At 43.1% G+C, this 19,677-nt stretch overlaps 1 protein-coding gene across 2 annotated transcripts in view; it reads right to left on the bottom strand.

Annotated features, from left to right (window-relative positions):
* Positions 1 to 1,073: 1,073 nt before the first annotated feature.
* The window catches only part of DOCK4 (dedicator of cytokinesis 4), a 392,744-nt gene continuing 374,140 nt past the window's right edge, over positions 1,074 to 19,677 (bottom strand). Inside the window, exons 51-53 of one of the 2 annotated variants that reach the window (XM_006122512.4) lie at positions 16,041 to 16,154; positions 14,380 to 14,441; positions 1,074 to 4,695 (exon numbers count right to left, since the gene is read on the bottom strand). In XM_006122512.4, the coding sequence (XP_006122574.2) occupies positions 4,276 to 4,695; positions 14,380 to 14,441; positions 16,041 to 16,154 (596 nt within the window). In that variant the 3' untranslated portion in view covers positions 1,074 to 4,275. The remainder of the gene's footprint in view (positions 4,696 to 14,379; positions 14,442 to 16,040; positions 16,155 to 19,677) is intronic. The other variant, XM_006122513.4, reaches the window with a different exon arrangement.

The following is a 19,677-nucleotide window of genomic DNA, read 5'->3' as shown; positions in this document are numbered from 1 at the left end:
TTTTCATTACAAACAAAGCACTGAAAGCATCCCCCACAAAAGTGATGCTCAACAAATACTGCCCCCCCCCCCCCCCCCACACACACACACTGTACAGTTTAGGCCTGGGTTTCTGCTAACAGAGTCTTCCCTTGAATAGAAACTTCTAGGGAAGCCATGGAGAGTGAGAAGAAACAACAGTCCCAGTAATATTTCAGAAATATGTAGGGCTATAATTTGTCACCCTGCTATATCATTTTCAAACAAATGGAGCAAATTAAAGTACACCAGCGGATCCAGCAGTAATAGTAACTCAATGATGTAAAACATGTATTTAAATCTACCATAGAAATTTCAACAATTTATGAACTGTATCACAGCAGTCATTTCCTGCTATTATATTTGGAGGCTGAATTGGTCTTTAAAATACCCCGAGAGGAGAATGTTATTACAGAGAGTGTGCATACACACACAGCATGGAGAAAGATCATTAGTGGAATGAAGATGTCTGTTACAGTGACAGGCAAACCTCTTAATATTTTGGAAGGCTTCATAAAACTAGTGTGGACTCTTTTCTCCTGTAATTTATGACAATGAACCCTCCATTCCCACTCTCCCATCTCCTCCCACAAATAATTCAATGAAAAGAAAAACATGACACTAAAATATGCATTAGGGCCACTACTTAACCCCCTCCCAGGAACATTTAAGGTGGAACAACATAGGTGCTCCGTTTTTGAGTTTTTTGATTGATTGAAAAAATACTTTACTTCATCATCCACCTGTGTGTGAGTAGTGAGCGCCCACCTAGCAATGAGTCTGTGGTGAGAGGCTCTTAATACATTTAAAAGGCTAAAGTGCAGCAGAAGGGACTCAGCGCGAGCCAGGACAGCTGATTCACGACTTGCATAGGATTCCCCCCGCTGCGCACCAGCCTTTTAAATGTATTTAAAATATTTTTATTAAATACGTTGTATTTAAATACATTTAAAAGGCTGGTGCGCAGCGAGGACGAGGGGAGCCCTGCGAGAGAGCCAGGAATCAGCTGTCCCAGCTCGTGCTGGGTTCCCCCATCGCACTTTAGCCTTTTAAATGTATTAAGAGCTTGTTGGCTCTTAATACATTTAAAAAGCAGAGGTGTGTGTGGCATACACATCTCTGCAGGAAATGTAAACGTGGTGAGGCTGGGGGAAGGGAGGAAGATGGGCATGCATGGGGACATAATGGTGTGTATGGCCTGTGGAGCAGCTTTGTAGGGAAATCATTCTAATTATGACATACTTCTCCACAGGCGGGTATCACTCTACCAGACATACATGGGATTTTTAGTTTATATGACCATTAAGTTCATTTTATCTGGGTGGCAAGATAGGCTGGAGAGCCTAAGGGACCCAGGAGTTCACATTTGTTACTGGTTTGGTGAAATCTAATTTTAGAACCTACCACCTTTTGGAGATATCTGCCTTTGTTTTTTGATAGTCTGTCTTGAGACACGTGCTCACGGGTAAAACCATTCCAGACAGCCCGCCAGGTATGCTATCAGAAACATCTCTTGCATTATTTTCTGGACTGCTTAATGTCACTAAATAAGTCATAAAATTACATTCATGAATAATGCATACAATTCAAACGAGAGCTTTATTTACAGTAGCCTTTCAAGCTCTGGGTGTTGTAGCATATATGACAAATTTCAGACTGCATTTTTATAGAAGCCAGGAAGAAAAGCTCATCTATAGAAACAATTTGTCAAAACTGGCAAAGCAGAAAATGTGTCAGCTCCTTTTTACAGTACTTCACTGTCATTTTTTATGGTTTCCTATTGTTTAGAGCATACCCAATGTCTTTTGTTATAAAAACACTGAGTTCAAATTGGTTAATTTATGGCCTACTCTTATAGCAAATTTTACAGGCCTGTATTGATCAGAAGTGCAGGTAAATGCTCTCCAAATCTTTACTGTCCTGGCAATTGTCTGACAAAGCCTTTACAGATCTGAGCAGGGAAAGGATTAACTCACTCCAGGAGATATTTATAAGAAAGAAAGTTGGATCTTTCAAGCAAAGGAGGCAGAAAGTTTAATTTTATGACAAACTGATTTATAATCTACTCCGCTGTGAAAAACAAATTATACTATAAAGATTAATCAAGTAACTTTATTCTGCAGCAACCAACGGGAGCATCTGTGTAAACAGAAACCTCATGAAATGTTTTGCTGCAAAGCTGACTTCAATAATAGACGCAAATGATAAATTCAACAATTTTGCTCACTGCCAGAAATAAAATGAATGGCTTCAGGAGCAAATAACACTGATTCATACTGTGCTCAAGCACTAGTCAACCAATCTATTAAACTACACAGGGTGAGGGGGAAGGGAAATCAAAGCAGCTTTGTTATCTTACTTGTGACACCTTATTTAAATCTCAGGCATTACCCCTTTTATACCAGCATAAATATGTAGCCTTCTACATCTTTTATAATGTGGTTACAGACACAAAATTGTTATAGTCAAAAGCAAGAGCTAGTTCAAGGAATTTCAGACTTCAAAATAGGCAAGATACAAAGCTAAAATCCATATGTTCCTTTTTCAGTTATGAATACTTTCACTAAAACATAAATATTTTAACATATATTATTTTTTTCTGACATTCAAAACTGTAAAGTCAATATGGCAAAATTATTGTTAAAAGCACATATGTACAAATATTCTTTTTCCATACATAAAGTATTTGGCATAATTATAACAATCTTACTGCATACACAACTGTTTGCTTTTTCACATAATGGTACACTCCTTATTAAAATTAAGCAGTTATGTACAAAAATACTTGAACATTTATTATAGAAAACCTCTATAGCTACCATCAACAGCATATACCTGCTGAAGGTTTCACTGAGAGAATATAAAAAGTGGTCACTTTCTTCCAGTTAAGCTATCAACAAAGCTAACAATTAAAATTAAAATGAGCTTCCCCAAAAAAGGAGGATATTTTAACAGCATGATTTAAAATACAGTTCATAAATCTGTTGTCAACCAAATGTTAAAAACAATAAGTAAAAGAAAGAGAGCTACAAAAATACATACACAAGGTGCTTTTTCCACACTCCTGCAACTGGGCATTAGCTTTCCATAGCTCTACAGAAATTCAACCTAGAACAGTCTACAATCATCTTCCTTCAATAAAGATGACCATGATCAACTATGTTCAAACAAACAATCAATAATAAAAACCAACAATAACAAAAACTTCTAGTAACAATATACCTGAAGAGCTGTTAGGAATTTTGCTAATTTGTGCAGAATTGTGAATTAATGCCTTTATCTTTTAAAAATTTACTGATACATACCCAGTGATTTATATTCTTTAAATTTGATCACTTACTGCATTGATCTGATACTCATCAGTATTGATTCCTGTTCATCCTTATTAACAGGACACATTCATTTGTGCCTCTATAATATCTGGATATTTGTTCTTCTGGGACTGAGGATATTTTTTAAGTTAACTTTCAAAGACAGGAGAAAACCCGCAACTAACTGTTAATGGGATTTGTGTGTGGACTAACTGAAAGAGTAAAAATATATCACACATGAAAAAGAAAGACGTGCACCAGATACAGGAGTTAAACTCTTTAGTCCTATTACAATAGCTTATCAACAATCAATTTAATTCCCAGAAAGGTGTTTTCCACTGAATGAAACGTGGATATTAGTTACTCTTGGAAAGCAATACAAAAGAAGTATTTTGTTTCCTTACAACTTTTTACTTGTGGGGTAACTTGCATAAACAGCCCCCACTGTTACTACTATAACATACACATATATTTGAATTGACCAACTTGCTAATGGGAAAGGGAGAACAACCTTTAGAGTACTTGCAGAAATATCTTAACCTATAAACAATGTTGTTAGAAAGCGTGCATTTATTTCTAGTAATCAGATCAGTTAGCACAGATGACATTTTGTAAGAAGCATAAAACTAACGCAAATGAGAGCTTAGGTGGTTTTAGATTTAATAAATTTTTTATAAAAATGAACATAAAATACCAAAAAGGTATGTATTCATATTTACCACTTGAAATTAACAAAATTCTCTCATTCATGCTTCCTGTAATATCTGTCAATCAAAATTATTAATTGTGTTTAATAACGTGTAACAAAGTATTAATAAGCATTTAAAAACACGTAAAAGAAAATTTGGGTAAAATATTAAAGTGCCTACACTAAATGTATTTTACTTTTTTCCAATATTATTTCATAAATGGTAAAGAATTCACTGCAAGTAAATATAAAAGTGATTTATAACTGAGAAACTTTCCGAGGAAGAGGCCTGGGCCGAGGAACCTGTTCAGTCCTCCTGCTACTGTTTTCCAGATTGTTTGGCCGCGCCTGCAGAGGTTTGGGGGGCAGTGCTGGTGGATCTGAAGTGACAGGAATGGAGAGGCTGTGAGGTAGTGGGACAGGCCGTCTCAAAGTTCGTTCATAAACACTGTAAGGGGGCGGAGTTTTACTTTCTTTTCTCATCGGCTCCTCAGAAACACTGTAGTTTGGAATAGTTTGTTCATTCCCTTGACTTTCAAAGCCAGAAGTTTCTGATGTGCTACATCGGCTGAGTGAAGAGATTCCACTGCTGTAACTTCCTGACAAGACTGGAGAGTTGGATATGAGCCCCGAGGAATGGCATTCAACAGGAGATGGGGTAAATGATTGCACAGATCCCTGAAAATAAGACAAAAGAAGGATTCACGTCAAGGAGAATTCAGAGCAATGTTTTCCTGTGGAAGCTAAAACATAGATTTTTTTTTTATGGATACATGGATAATGTATTTTGGGTTGGATTAAGATCTAGTAAAAACCTAGTCAAAGCTTGTCTATAGAATGCTTATTTTCAAACTATACATCAAATTCTATTCTTGTCAATGATTTATTTTTATGGAGATAAAATGTATTTACATGTTATATTCCTACTATCAGTCTCTGGAAAAATCTGTCAGCATTAAAAAAAAAAAAACTTTCATAATACTGACAATAGACTATATATCCATGACTTGCTGTGTAACTAGTACCACTGTGCCCTCTAACGCCAGAACACTGTATTTACATCACATTCAGTACTGCTAATTCAACATCTGGTTTAGGATATATTTACAGCTTTCCTTTCTTTTTTTACCCCCCACTAGATCACACTATATAAAAAGACCACATATGATGCAGTATTCTATCTAATAGTCCATGTAAGATTTTTAAAAATTAACTATTTAATTTTATAACACAAGAATGCTAGCTGTGTAAATGATAATACACTTTTATTGAATCCCCTGTGTGTTATCAGTGTGGAGTCTTTCTTCAGGACCATAACTTATTAGCAGATACCATTAACAGTGAAGGTAGCTTCAAATTCTGCAGTGTGCATCAATGCTATTTAAAATTTTTGGCATCTTCTGCTTGTAAAAGCTTCAGGACATCCAGGATTGGGAATATACTTAAATCACTGTTGGTTGCCTGGTTTAGAAGTATTGTTTGCACTAAGCCAAACAGTGATGAGGCAGCTCAAGCTACTGCATAAGTGATAAACATTATTTACTAAAGATATTATCCACTAAGATTCTTACACTTTAGTCCTAGCTCCACACACATGATTGACAGAATTCCATCAACTCTTAGAAGAATGTTTATCCTGAAGAACAGTAACACTGAAGCAAAGTAAAAGACAGGCCCTCTATTGGCAGTTGTGTGCCAGCTTTGATATCTGTAGGTACTGTGATTTTAGTCCTCAGAAAAGGCAGCACTTTTCCTATAAGGATGAACACAGCATGTAGTGAGACAGGGCCAGGGTCTTTCCCATGTACTTCTATTGAGGCCTCCAACTTAAGGCAGCTTCACACCGAGGTGTCCAGATTTCCTTCTTCTACATTCATGTTTCAGAAGCGGCAATGGGGAGAATCAATCTAACTTTGCTGGTTCACTTGTAGTCTTTTGCAAGGATACTATGAAACCTGCAATTTCAGCTTCCAAGTGTTGCTGGCATCTTACATTCAGATACAGGGTTTCTCAGCAGAGGCAGACCAGTTTGTGTACTGATGATGACACTCGAATGTCAGTGCTCATGGGGCATGAAGTTTTATCTATGATGCACAGTCTATATTGATGCTCTTGTGTCATTTTTCTGTGGGGCCATTTCTTAAGCTTCTTACCTTGCAGGAGTGAGAATCCTGACAGTGAGAATCATTAGAGATAAGAAAATCACCTGTAGTAGTGTGCTGTATATTTTACTCCAATAGGTCTTTTATGCATCTACCCCACATAGAAACTGGGGATTATTAGAGATGGTTGCAGTTTTAAAAAAATGTTGAACAGTAAAAAGGAGTATGGCATTTTTTGCTTTTCTCCTCAGCTCCAGCAATCTTTTAAAGTATCTCAGTGCTTGCACTTTGTTTCTTATATTCTAATATCCTAAAAAAAATTGTTAGTCTTTAAAGCAGGAGTGGGGAACCTCAGGCCCGGGGGCTGGATGCGGCCCCCAGCTTGCCTGGATCTGGCCCATGAGACTCAGGGCTCCCCCCAGCATTGGGGACCCCACACTGGTGTTCCAGCCTCCCCGCTGCCCCACCACAAGGCAGGAGCACACAAATCTAATAGGCTTGCCCCCACCCCCACCCCTCAGGCTCTGGCGTGTCAGGGGAATGTGAGGAGTGTCTTTCTCCTCAGTTGGGGGCCATGCCAGTGAGGGTTTTTTTTGTTTTGTTTTAGTTTTTTGCTTCTCACTTGTGTGCGGCCCCTGTCTGATTTTTCTGTGGGTCAGTAGCCCCACCACTGCTTTAAAGTGCCACCAGAGTCCTTGTTGATTTCACTTTGTTTCTGTATTTGTTCTGGGGCTTTTTTTTCTGTGACAATTTACATATTTTTAATTGGCCTCTCCTGGGAGCTCTGCCTTGGATATAAGTGAAGGATCTAACTTGTAATGCTTGTAGCATTAATACCAGCCAGGAGAAGGGACATGAACATACTATTCCATTACACTATCCTTCTGGGTCAAAACACAGAGTATTGTCGGTCTGACAGAAAGGCGTTGAGACACAGGTAGGAGAATTTTAGCAAAACATCTTCAGAGCAGCAGAATCACTAAGCAATTTTCCCTTTTTGATTTTGATTTCTTTACAATAGAATATCAATTATACTGAACTCTGAGGAACTGAAGGCATTAGGAAAGGCGAAGACTACCACAAATTTGCTGAAAATGCAGTTTATATGCACAGGTGTGACCTCCTGCCCTTTCCTGGTTACTCTTTGCATCTAGTCCACAGTCGTGTCCAGTAAAAAAATAGAATTTAAAATATAATCATCCAAATTGTTAAGTATTTATTAAATACATTGAAATCTTCATATATAAAAGGAAAGATGAAAATGTAGTCATGGATATATATAATACTCAACGGTGCAATAATTAAATACCAGCAGTACACTATCCATTAGAATCTTCTTAATCTCCTCTGACCATCCTGGAAGTTACTAAGCTATGTGGTACTACATAGCAGAGGCTCACAATTATGGTGAAGAAAGGACTGAAGGAAGCTTGGGTTTTAGTGAAAAATGGTAAGAAATTCAGTTAGTGTTTAATTATGACTCTATAAACACTTATACAGCACAGGACTTATTAGTAAAAAGGCATGAAATATATGACAGCCAATAGCAGAAGAGAAAAGAAAGATGCTACACATACAAAAGATTTTACTAAGTGCAAATATGTTAAATTTGTGCTAACTAGTTTGAGAGAGAGTCCAGACACAGCAGACACAATCCTCAACTGAATAGTGGTGGTGGAAATGTGGATCTAAACCAACTTTCTGTTCCCCTAATCTTGTGCTGGCTGGTGCCCAGCTGCTGTGTTCCAGATTAGGATCAGACAGCTGTCAGCTCTACCGTGGAGTGGAAACAGGTGCCTAGAGCTGGCATTGTGCACCCTCACCCCATGTCAGGGGAATTCTTGGCTGCCCATTTAGGGATTGATTCAAAGCCCACTGAAGTAATTGGAAAGATTTTCATTTACATCAGTGGAATTTAGATTAGATTCTTAGGGCATCTTACTCAGGCAGTGCAAGGGTGCTGGAAGAAGGGCCAAAGATTGAGTCTAACATATGACGGGGAAAAGCGTAGTGGGGTTTTACTTAATCCTCACCGTCAACTAAGAAAAAAACAATTACTTACCTTTCATAACTGTTTGTTCTTTGAGATGTGTTGCTCATGTCCATTTCCTCTAGATGTGCGCACGCTGCGTGCATGTGTCATTGGACATTTTTTTCTTAAGCTGTACCTGTTGGGCCAGCAGGGGAGCCTTTTGGAGTGGTGCCACTGTATCAGCAAATATAAACCGTTACTGGCCCTCACCCTCTCGGTTCCTTCTGATCGGACTACTCCGATGAAGGGGAGGTGGGTGGGATTTGAAATGGACACGAGCAATACATCTCAAAGAACAACAGTTGCAAAAGGTAAGCAACTGGTTTTTCTTCTGCAAGTGATTGCTCATTTCCATTCCATGTAGGTGACTCCAAAGCAGAAACTCAGAAGGTGGGGTCGGAGTCCTAACCTTCCACTGAAAGGAGAACTCTACATCTCCTTAGCCTGGGGACATCTTTGCCAACCATTAGCAGCACATAATAGTTGGCAAAGATGTGGACCAAAGACCATGTGGCTACCCTGCAGATGTCCAGGATAGGCACCTGGGTGACAAAGGCTGTGGAGGAAGCATGGGCCCTAATGAAATGAGCTGTCAGAGGGGGAGTTGGCACCCCTGCCAAATCGTAACACTCTCAGCTACAGGAAGTGATCCATGATGAAATCCTCTGAATGGAGACCAGTTGTCCTTTCAGTCTCTCTGCAATTTCCACAAACAACTGTGGGGACTTACGGAAGGGCTTTGTCCTATCTAAATAAAAGGCCAAGGCTCTCCTAACATCCAATGTGTGCAAGGACTGTTCTTTACCAGAGGCATGTGGCTTAGGATAAAACACTGGAATGAAAATGTCCTGAAATACATGAAACTCAGGCAGAAAGGCCGAGTGGGGGCAGATCCTGACCTTATCCTTGAAAAAAACGTGTAAGGAGGGTCTGAGATAAGTGCCCTGAGCACTGACGCCTGCCTGGTCGACACCATAGCTACCAGGAACAACACCTTCAAGGACAGGTGTAGTAGCAAACACAGTGCCAAGAGTTTGAAAGGGGGCCCAGTATGTTTGGTCAAAACCAGGTTGAGGTTCCACAGTGGAGTGGATTGCCAAACATGCAGGTAAAGCCTGTCCGGCCCTCTCAAGAACTGGTGGACCATGGGGTCTGCAAAAAGCATCATCCCACAGGAGCCCAAGAGAAAAGCCAAGATAGCCACCAGGTGGACCCTCAGACGAGAAGTAAAACCCCTGGATCCTCAGATCAAGGAGGCAGTCCAGGACCAGCAGGACCTGGGCATCCATGGGAGAAATCCCCTTCTGAGTTGCCCAGATAGAGAAACAGTTCCACTTGGCTAGTTAGTGGCTCTAGTGAAAGGCTTCCTACTCTCTAGTAAGACCTCCTGCACCCATTCTGAACTAACACTGTCAGACATGGATCTTCCAGGCTATAAGGTGCAGGGAATATAGGTTCAGATGGTGAAACCTGTCAAAATCCTGCATTATCATGTCTGAATACAGAGGGAAGGCAATCAGCCTCTTGAGGGAGAGGCTCAGGAGAAACATGAACCAGTGCTGTCTTGGCCACGCCGGCCCTATGAGAATGAGGGAAGCCCTGAACTCCTGAGCCCTCCGGATCACCTTGTGTACCAGGGGAAACAGAGGGAATACATAAAGCCAACCCTCGGGCCAAGGGGTGAGGAGGGTGTCCCCCAGAGACCCATGACCGAGCCCCATGAAGGAGAAGAACCAGGGACACTTTCTGTTCTGGCAGGTCATAAACAGGTCCAGGTGAGGAAATCTCTACCTGCGAAAGATTTGGAGGGTCACATCCGCCCTGAGAGACTACTCTTGGCTCATGAAGGACCTGCTCAACTGGTCTGCCAGAATGTTCTGGGTCCCAGGAAGGTAGGAGTCTATCGGATGAAAACCCACCTTGATACATAGATCCCAGAGCTAAAGGGCTTCCAGACATAGGGAAGGGGAATGAGCACCACCCTGTGTGTTTATGTAAAATATCACCATTGTATTGTTGGACACAATGAGAACAGTTCTGCCCCTGAGGCAGGGGAGAAATGCCTGGCATGTTAGACAGACTGCCCACAACTCCCTGACATTGATATGTAGGGAGAGTTCCTCCTGAAACCACATACTTTATGTCCTCAAGTCGTCGACATGGGTTCCCCAACCGGTGTCAGATGCGTCCATCACCAACCAAAGGGAAGGCAGAGGCTGGGAGAATGACCTCTCAGATCAACAACATCCACCTCGAGTCCCCAGTCCAAGGAGTGGAGGATACTGGGAGGGACCATTACCACTCTGTCCCAAGGGTAAGAGGATGGGTTGTGTACCCGAGCCAACCACAGCCCTAGTGGGCGAAGCCTGGCATGCTGCACCACGTATCTACAGGCAGCCATGAGCCCTAGAAGGCACATGCTGTTTCTTGCCAGGGACATGGGAGATGCCCGAAAGGCTAGGATAGACTCTCTGACAGTCAGGAACCAAGACTGGGGCAGGGAGGCTGTGGCCAACACGAGTCCAGGCAAGCATCCACAAACTCTATTACCTGCATGGGCATGAAGATGAATTTGGCCACATTCAGGAGGCAGCCCAGGTCTAAAAACAGGTTCTGGATCAAAGAAAAATGGGACAGCACCTGGACTAGGGACAAGCCCTGCACTAGACAATCATCCAAGTACAGATCTACTTGGACACTGTGCTTTTAAAGGAAGGCGGTGACTATAATCATGCACTTTGTGAAGACTCCAGGGGCTGTGGAGTTGCCGAAGGGGAGGGCTGTAAACTGGTAATGGTCCTAGCCCACAGTAAAGTGCAGGAACCTCCTGTGGGTGAGGGGCAATGGAAATATGGAAGTATGCATCCTTCAGATCGAGGGCAGCAGAGACTGAGGGAGGGAATGATCGATGCCAATGTCACTATGTTGAACTTGGTTTTGGTGATGAACGCATTGAGGTCCCTGAGGTCCAAGATGGGATAAAAACCACCCTTCGCCTTGGGGACCAAGAAATACCAGGAGTAGAAGCCCTTGCCCCTGAACTCCACGGGGAGCACTTTGACTGCTCCAAGATTTAGGAACTGCTGCACCTCCTTATGCACGAAATACTTGTTTGAAGGGTTCCCGAAGAAGGACGGGGCAGGACAGTGGGAAGGGGGGGAGGAGCGAGGAGAATGGGATGGCATAACTGATCCCTACAGTCTCTAAGACCCAATGGTCTAAAGTAATGGACCCCCAGGTCCCGCAGAAAGGAGGTAAGCAATCCAGGAAAAATTGAGAGGTGACTGGTAGGCAGTCCTCAGGTGCACCTTCAAAACCGCTGGCAAGGGCCTTGGGTCTTGTTGGAGGGGCCCATCCCTCTGATCAGAGGGAAAGTGAGAACAGCGCCTATATTTCCTACCCCTATGCCTGGAAAAATCCGGATGGGGGCCTTGCTGTGAGGGGCAAGAGATGTTCCTGTTGGAGAAGGAATGTCTCTAGGGGGCAGAGGTATGGATCCCTAAAGATTTTAGGGTGGCTCGTGAGTCTTTTAGGCCATGCAGATGGTGGTTGGTCTGCTCCAAGAAAAGAACAGGACCAGGACATGTCCTGGATTGTGGTCTGGAGTTTGGGAGATACCCCAGACACCTGTAGTCAGGAGATACGATGGAGCATCCACTGCAGTATCCACTGCAGTGGGCTGCAGTATCCACTGAGTTGACGGTAGCTCGCAGGGCTACCAGAGAAACCACTTTTACCCTCCTCCAAGAAGGGATTGAACTAGGAGCAAGAATCCCGAGGGACAAGCACCATGAACTTGTCTATGGCAGCCCAGGTATTATAAGCATAGTGGCTAAGAATAATGTGCTGCTTTGCTATGTGGAGCTGCAGACCCCCAGAGGCATAGGTCTTTCTACTCAGAAGGTCCATCTTCTTGCGTCCCTATTTTTGGGGCTTGGGCCTAGCTGACCTTGCCTCTCTTGGTGATTAACCACCTGTACCACCACGGACCTGGGGTCGGGGGGGAGGATGAGAAAAGAGGTTCTCGTTGCCCTCCTGTGGCAGAAAGTAACACCTCTCCATCTTTTTATTAGTTGGCGGGATGGAGGCCAGGGACCGCCAGAGGGTCTTCGTGATCTTAGCCACCATTTTTTTCAAGGGCAAGGCCACTCATAGGAGTATCAGCATTAAGGATATTAACAGTCAGATCTGAGTCCTCCAAAACCTGTTCTGTCTGCATCCCAAACTCTGGCCCAGACGTCTGAAGAGGTCCTGGTGCAACCTCAAGTCCATAGAGGGCATTTATAGTATTGCCCCTCCCAGGGTCTCATCTTCCGGGTTGTGGCTTTGAGAGGCAACCTGCGAAACTGCCAAAGAGGCCGTCATTGACAGCTGAGCCGGGGGCACCACACTTTCCCCGGAGGCCCTTGGCAAAACTTGTCTCGGAGGCTGAGACTGTCCCAACATGGGGGAGTGGGCCATTGGTCGCCGATGGAAGGGCTCTGGTGGTAAGCCCAGGGTGTCCAAAATGGCCACTGGACAGGAGCCTGCCTCTGAGGTGGCCAGGCTGCTGCACCGGCTGAGCAGGGGCCAAGACTGCTGCACTGGTTGTACCAAGGTACTCCTGTGCCGGGAGTGGTGCCAGGAGTAGAAGCAGTGCTGAGACCTAGACCTGAAAGCCCAGAAGGAAAACATCGACTCAGCCTCCGAGTCGGTGGAATACTCAGAGGCCAACCAAGGCAGTGCCATGGTGGTGGAGACCAGGGACTGTTAGCCCAGAGCATGTTTGGCCATGGACACAGGCTTCCCACGGTGCCGAGGTAGAGGAAATGGCATTATGGGATTCGGTGCTGGGATTTCATGTACTGTAGCAGGGTGCATGGACTGGGCCGGTGGCATGGGCAGTGCTGAGCAAACAACCTGTGCTGGAGCTGGTCACCGGTGCTGGTGGAACCCAATAATGCTCCCTTGGGGCTGGCTGCTGAAACATCCGGTGCTAGTGTGTTAGCACAGGGCCGCCTAGAGTCACAGTCCCTCGCAGAACCAGATGCCGAGGCTGGAGACAAGGTCAGTTCAATAAGGTCTCTAGCAGCCTCGAAAGTATCCAGCATTGAGGGCTCCAGAAGGTCCTCCTCTGGACAAGAGTCCTGGTGTGGGCTGGGCTGGTGCCGACCCAATATAGAGGGGCTGGGTGCCGATCCTAATGGTGCCATGTGGCGTGTGGATGCTGGGTGTCTCATGCACTAAAGCCAGGGTACTCTGAGTCACTGGTGCTGGGTCTGATGCTGGTGCCAGATGAATAGCCCCCTCAATAGGGAGAATCTTACAGCGGGACTCTCTCCCACTTGGTCCATGGCTTGAAACCCCTGCAAATTTTGCAGGAGCCAGATAGGTGAGCCTCCCCAAGGCACTTCAGGCAGGCTTCGTGGGGGTCCCCACAGGGCAAAGGCTTCTGGCACTTCATACGGAGCTTGGAGCCTTGGAGCCTGGACATGCCCTCAAGCCAAAAGCCAACTATCTACACTCACAAAAAAACTATATACAGACGATAAGAACAATTAACCATAAAACATCAACTAATTTACAAGATAACAGGCGAGAACTGCTAAGTCTCGCTTCCAGAAGGAAGCAAGAGTAGAGCACCTTCCAATGACCGTCATGGGCAGTAAGAATGAACTGAGGGGGTGGAGGACCAGCTGGAGTATATATTAGCCAATATAGTGGTGCCACTCCAGGAGGCTCCCCTGCTGGCCCAGTGAGTACTGCTAAGAGAAACATTTTCTGATGACACATGTACACAGTGAGCGTGCACCTACATGGAATGGACATGAGCAATCATTCGAAGAAGAAGTTGGCATATTCTGGAAATCCTGCTAAACTGCTTCCTTCACAAAGGATTATGTTCCTTTGTCTAGCAGGAGCCTTCTACAATTATTAATACATAAGATGAAATGTCCTTATTTGGACAAAGTATTCAACTAAAATTTTCAAATGAGAGCTTCTGGGTGGCTCAGCTCTTCTGAAAATCAGCCCACTTAATTTCAGTGCCTAAATATGGATTTAGGATTTTAATTTTAGGTACACATGTTGAAAATCTTAGCTTGACCGTTTTAGGGCTGCTACTGTCATTTATACTCATGAAATGTCATCAATGCAGTAAAATAAGAAATTATCTAAAACTGCCTGTATAAATTAAAAGTTTGCACTACAGAACATAGACATAACAAACCCCATGGAATAAGCCAGTACCTTCATTGGAGATCTGCCAGCAGCAGAAGGGGAAACCAAAGCTACATGCCTTGCTGGTGAAGCTGTGAAGTTAGAAAAGTTTCAGTTCAATTTCAGAGATTTCACAGTGCCACCCTATGAAAATCAAGGTTATCACAGAAATTCTACCAGATACAAAGGGTCTCCACTAAGTTTAGATGGTTCACAGAAAAAAAATGATATAAAGATATGCCTGGGAAAGATTTGTTAATGGAAAAGAGATTATCCAGTTTTTACTACCCAGTTCCTCCCTTTGTTCCATTCTGTGCATTTTCTTAAAGGTTATGGTTGTTTAGAAGATTTTGTTTTGTTATCAAATTATGCAAAGGTTATCCTACAAGAGAATACATACAACATGAAATATTTATGCACTCATCTCCCCTGGCAATTTTTACATCATTCTCAACTAACTGACAATGTGATTGAAAAAAAATTCCTTATCATACTTTCTTCCCCTCCCTTTGCTTTTTTATTTTAAGGAATATATATATATATATATATACATACACACACACATGCAATAATACATGACAAAGCATGCTTCTCCCAAACGCTTGAAGATCCATGGTGTGTGTAAGGCATGAGGATAAATGGAAAATATCTTCAATTGTTTGAAAACAATCCTATTTAAAATAGCACTTACAGATATTTTCATTTAAATTGACAAAATGATTTCTGAAGGCAAACTGGTTAATGTAACTGGACACATGGACTTACACAACTGCACATACAGCACCACCCAGTAAGATTCCTCTTTTCAGAGTGGCCCATTTGTGATTATTAACCTCCAACCATAGTAAGACCAAAAGACCAAAAAATCAGTAATCTCTTCTGGAATCAAGGTGAACTGCTTGAAACTAGAAAGTCAAAGTGGCATAGGCAGACTGGGACACTTGGCTGGGCCCTGATTTAGGGTGGGCGAGTAATGACAGGAGGGTTGGGGAGCAAAAGCCATCAGTACCACCTCTCTGCACCTACAGTCCCTCCGGGAGTGGGGGGGCAATAGATGCTCTGGCCAGAGGTCCTGGAAAAATGGGCGTGTGTGAAGAAAAGCACATTTACAGCGGGGGAAGAGTTGGGCCCCCAGGGCTTCCCCTACTCCACCAGCCTGGCATTCCTGTCAAGGAGCAGGGTCGAGACCCAGGGATTTTTCTTCACTCTAGTTGCAAGTCCCCATGCCAGAGTGCTGCTCCCTGGCCACAGCACCAGGTGGGAGGAACAGGACAAGTCCCTGACCTAGCTCTGTGGCTAGAGCACTGGATGGGCAGCATGTAGCGAACCCTGTGCCTTGACCCTGGATGATGGCAGGAGCATAGGGTAGACAGAGCAGAGCAAGCATTGGGGTATGAGCAGAGCTGTGATGGGGTGGACTTGGATGATCGGTAGGTGAGCCATTGCCCATTTAGACCCACCTGCAGCTACGCCACTGCTAAGTATTCTATAAAGATGCAGGATGTTGGGAATGGACTGTTACAATAATACAGACTGTTAACAAGGTTAGAGTAGCTGCAGTCTACAGCCTTCCGTCCATGGTGTAAATTACTCTGCCCAGGGAGTTAAGTGCTAATCACAGTGGAAAGAGTCAAAGCCACCAAGTAAATCATGTTGTATTGGAGGTTGGCCTGAAATGTTCATTTACTCACCAGTCTGTGTGGGTCTTGGTGGCACAGGAGGAGACATAAGCTTTCCACTTTCTGACATGTTCCTGGCTTCCTTCCCACTGTCCAAGCTCCAGCTACTGGGGGTGGGGTTTACAGCTGCAAGAGAATGACAATGTTGACATGTCCACTAACATTTCCAGCTCTCAATTCCAATCTGTCCACCTTTCCTATATCCATGAAGATTACAAGTATGTAGAGTTAAAATATTAACCAACTCACAGTACTCCTGAAAAAAATCTCTCATGATTACAATAATTACATTTCTAAAAGCACCTAAAGTCGTGCATGTCAAACTCCTGGCCTGCTTGATGTATGTAGTTGACCCCCTAAGTTAGTTTGAGTTGTACAGCAATTTGGACCTCAACAACAACAGTATCTGAAAGAAAACTCTGGTGCGTTAAGTCCCAGCTTAACAAAGCCTTGGCTGGGATGATTTAGTTGGGATTGGTCCAGCTTTTAGCAGGGTGTGGTACTTGATAACCTCCTGAGGTCTCTTCCAACCCTCTGATTCTTTGCGCACACATATCCAGCTACAGAGGGAAACAGACTGATCCCATGAATACTGCCAGGGCTGGTCTACATTAGGGGCACTACATCAAGCACAGCTGCACTGATGCAGCTTCATCATTGTAGTCCATCTATTAAAGATGCTCTATGCTGACAGGAGACCTGCCAGTGTCTCAGCTCTCTCAGGCAAGTGACTATTCACACCCTGGAGTGAAGTAAGCTACAAATTTAAGTGGTTGTGTAGCCTGGCCCACAGATTCCCTCTGTAGCAGGCTCCCTATATAAAGAGTTCTACATGTAACAAAACAGACTATTCATAGGCAGTTTTCACGGAATCATTTGAGAGAGACAGAGAGAGAAAGAGAGAGAGAGAGAGAGAGAGAGTTCATGTGTGAGGGGAAAAAAGTGGGGTGGAGAGGAACTGAACAAAAATATGTAGGCCGATAAACAGAAGAGATGAAAAGTTAGAAAACATTAGAAACAGCACAAAGCAAAAAAATGGGAGTGCGAGCAGCATATGACCATTTCTTTGTATCCAGGGTCTAGATGGTCTAATTAAAAATGTAATTTAACTTGGCCACAGGATGACTTTGGCACCCTTGACTTGTACAAGATCACTGTTTGGTATTTATCTGTGTCATTTTTCAGGGCTTGTACATCTTTAATTGAATTGTAGTATACATGGAATAGTGATTACTGCATGGAATATTCTCTATGACAGGAACCAGAGAGGTCTCTCATACTATAATATTTTCCACACTTGTCTGACAAAAAGACATTTAACACTGGCACTCCAAAAGAGATCTTAAAATTGCAGTTTCACAGAAAGCTACCCTCCAGTTAATGAAAAATCTACAACCTTAAAAAAAAAGCTACAGAATTGGTAGAAGCCTTTTTTAGCTGAACCATTTTTGACAATAAATTCAAAGGCTGCGTCTAGACTGGCATGATTTTGCAGAAATACTTTCAATGGAAAAGTTTTTCTGTTAAAAGTATTTCCGCAAAAGAGCATCTAGATTGGCAAAAGTGCTTTTGCGCAAAAGCATCTGTGGCCAGCCTAGACGCGATTTTGCGCAAGAAAGCCCCAATTGCCATTTTAGCCCCTTTTTCCCGAGGGGGAGCGTGAAAGTATTTGCGCAAGAAGCACTGATTTTGTACATTACAAAGTCAGTGCTCTTGTGCAAATTCAAGTGGCCAGTGTAGACAGCTGTCAAGTTTTTGCGCAAAATCTTGCCAGTCTAGAGGCACCCAAAGTGCTTCCAAGATACAGGGAACACAAGCTCTAGCTATATCATTCTTCTCTTTGCCTGCACTCCATACTTGTATGCTGGCATGTTACAGAAACACGGGAGATTCTTGTGGTCATTTACAACAATGGAATGAGAATTTGAGGACAATGTTGATGTTATGATTCATACTATTTCTATTACCATAGCATCTAAGGACACCCGGGTAGCTACCCTGCTAGGCATGGTACAAACAACACGAGGATAGTCTCTACCCCAGAGATTTTATAATGTAGAAAATACATAACAGGGAATAAATACACAAATGAGGGGAGCACTAGGAAACAGAGAGAGAGAAATGTGTATTAAATTAGTATCCAAGTGATTTCTATGGTCACGTGTGCCCAGGATAGTAATGAGTAATCTGATTTTGGCATAAACCAACCTTGACAGTATTACATTTACAGAAATATTGCTTACAACTAGCCACTACATTAAAAAATGAAACAGTGACAAAAATTTCCTGATACTTTATTATACTTTCTAAAGCAGAAAAATCATATAAAATGTTCCCTGTAGATATTACAAAGAACTAATTTATGATGAGTGAGCAATTTTATTCAAAAGGGGCTAAATAATGAAATTGTTTGCTTGGAGAACAACAAACTAATTAACTAAATCAAAACAAACATATTTACTGCAATTTGTATATTTGATTTTCCAGTCCTAATACCCAGGATTCAGGTTTGCTTGGCAACTCACCTTTACATTTTAATATTCTTTTGTTCATAAGCACACATTGGCTACGTTTAGACTGGCATGATTTTCCGCAAATGCTTTTAACGGAAAAGTTTTCTGTTAAAAGCATTTGCGGAAAAGCGTCCGTGCCAATCTAGACGCGCTTTTCTGCAAAAAAACCCCAATCTCCATTTTCGCAATCGAGGCTTTTTGCGCAAAACAAATCTGAGCTGCCTACACTGGCCCTTTTGCGCAAAAGCTTTGGCAAAAGGACATTTTCCCGAATGGGAGCAGCATAGTATTTCCGCAAGAAGCACTGATTTCAGAGAGTAGGAAGTCAGTGTTCTTGCGGAAATTCAAGCGGCCAGTGTAGACAGCTGGCAAGTTTTTCCGGAAAAGCGGCTGTCTAGACACAGCCATAATGTATATTATACATTTAATAGGTGCCAATTAAAATGTATTCCAGTGAAAAGATCATCATCAAGTTTTTTTGATTAATTCTCCTGGGAGTGCCTCTCCCTGAGAGCAGCACACAGTAATCAGCCTAGTTCCTAAAACACCATTTTTTAAAATTTCCTAATATGTAATAAAGACATTTAACATATTGATGCTAATATGTTACTTTAATCTAGAAGTATGATCTGACCTTATTTTAGAAGTGACCAGTTGGGCAGGACCCCTTCTACCAGCGGGTATGTCTACACTACCCCCCTAGTTCGAACTAGGGGGGGTAATGTAGTCATACGAAGTTGCAAATGAAGCCCGGGATTTGAATTTCCCGGGCTTCATTTGCATGAAGCCGGCCGGCGCCATTTTTAAATGCCGGCTAGTTCGGACCCCGTGCCCGCGGCTACACGCGGCACGAACTAGCTAGTTCGGATTAGGCTTCCTAATCCGAACTAGCTGTACACCTCCCGAGGCGTACAGCTAGTTCGGATTAGGAAGCCTAATCCGAACTAGCTAGTTCGTGCCGCGTGTAGCCGCGGGCACGGGGTCCGAACTAGCCGGCATTTAAAAATGGCGCCGGCCGGCTTCATGCAAATGAAGCCCGGGAAATTCAAATCCCGGGCTTCATTTGCAACTCCGTATGACTACATTACCCCCCCCCCCCAGTTCGAACTAGGGGGGTAGTGTAGACATACCCTACC

Source organism: Pelodiscus sinensis, chromosome 1 (assembly GCF_052426305.1).
Source record: "Pelodiscus sinensis isolate ZL-2025 chromosome 1, ASM5242630v1, whole genome shotgun sequence".
Lineage (NCBI taxonomy): Eukaryota > Metazoa > Chordata > Testudines > Trionychidae > Pelodiscus > Pelodiscus sinensis.
This window is presented reverse-complemented; position numbering and strand designations above follow the sequence as displayed.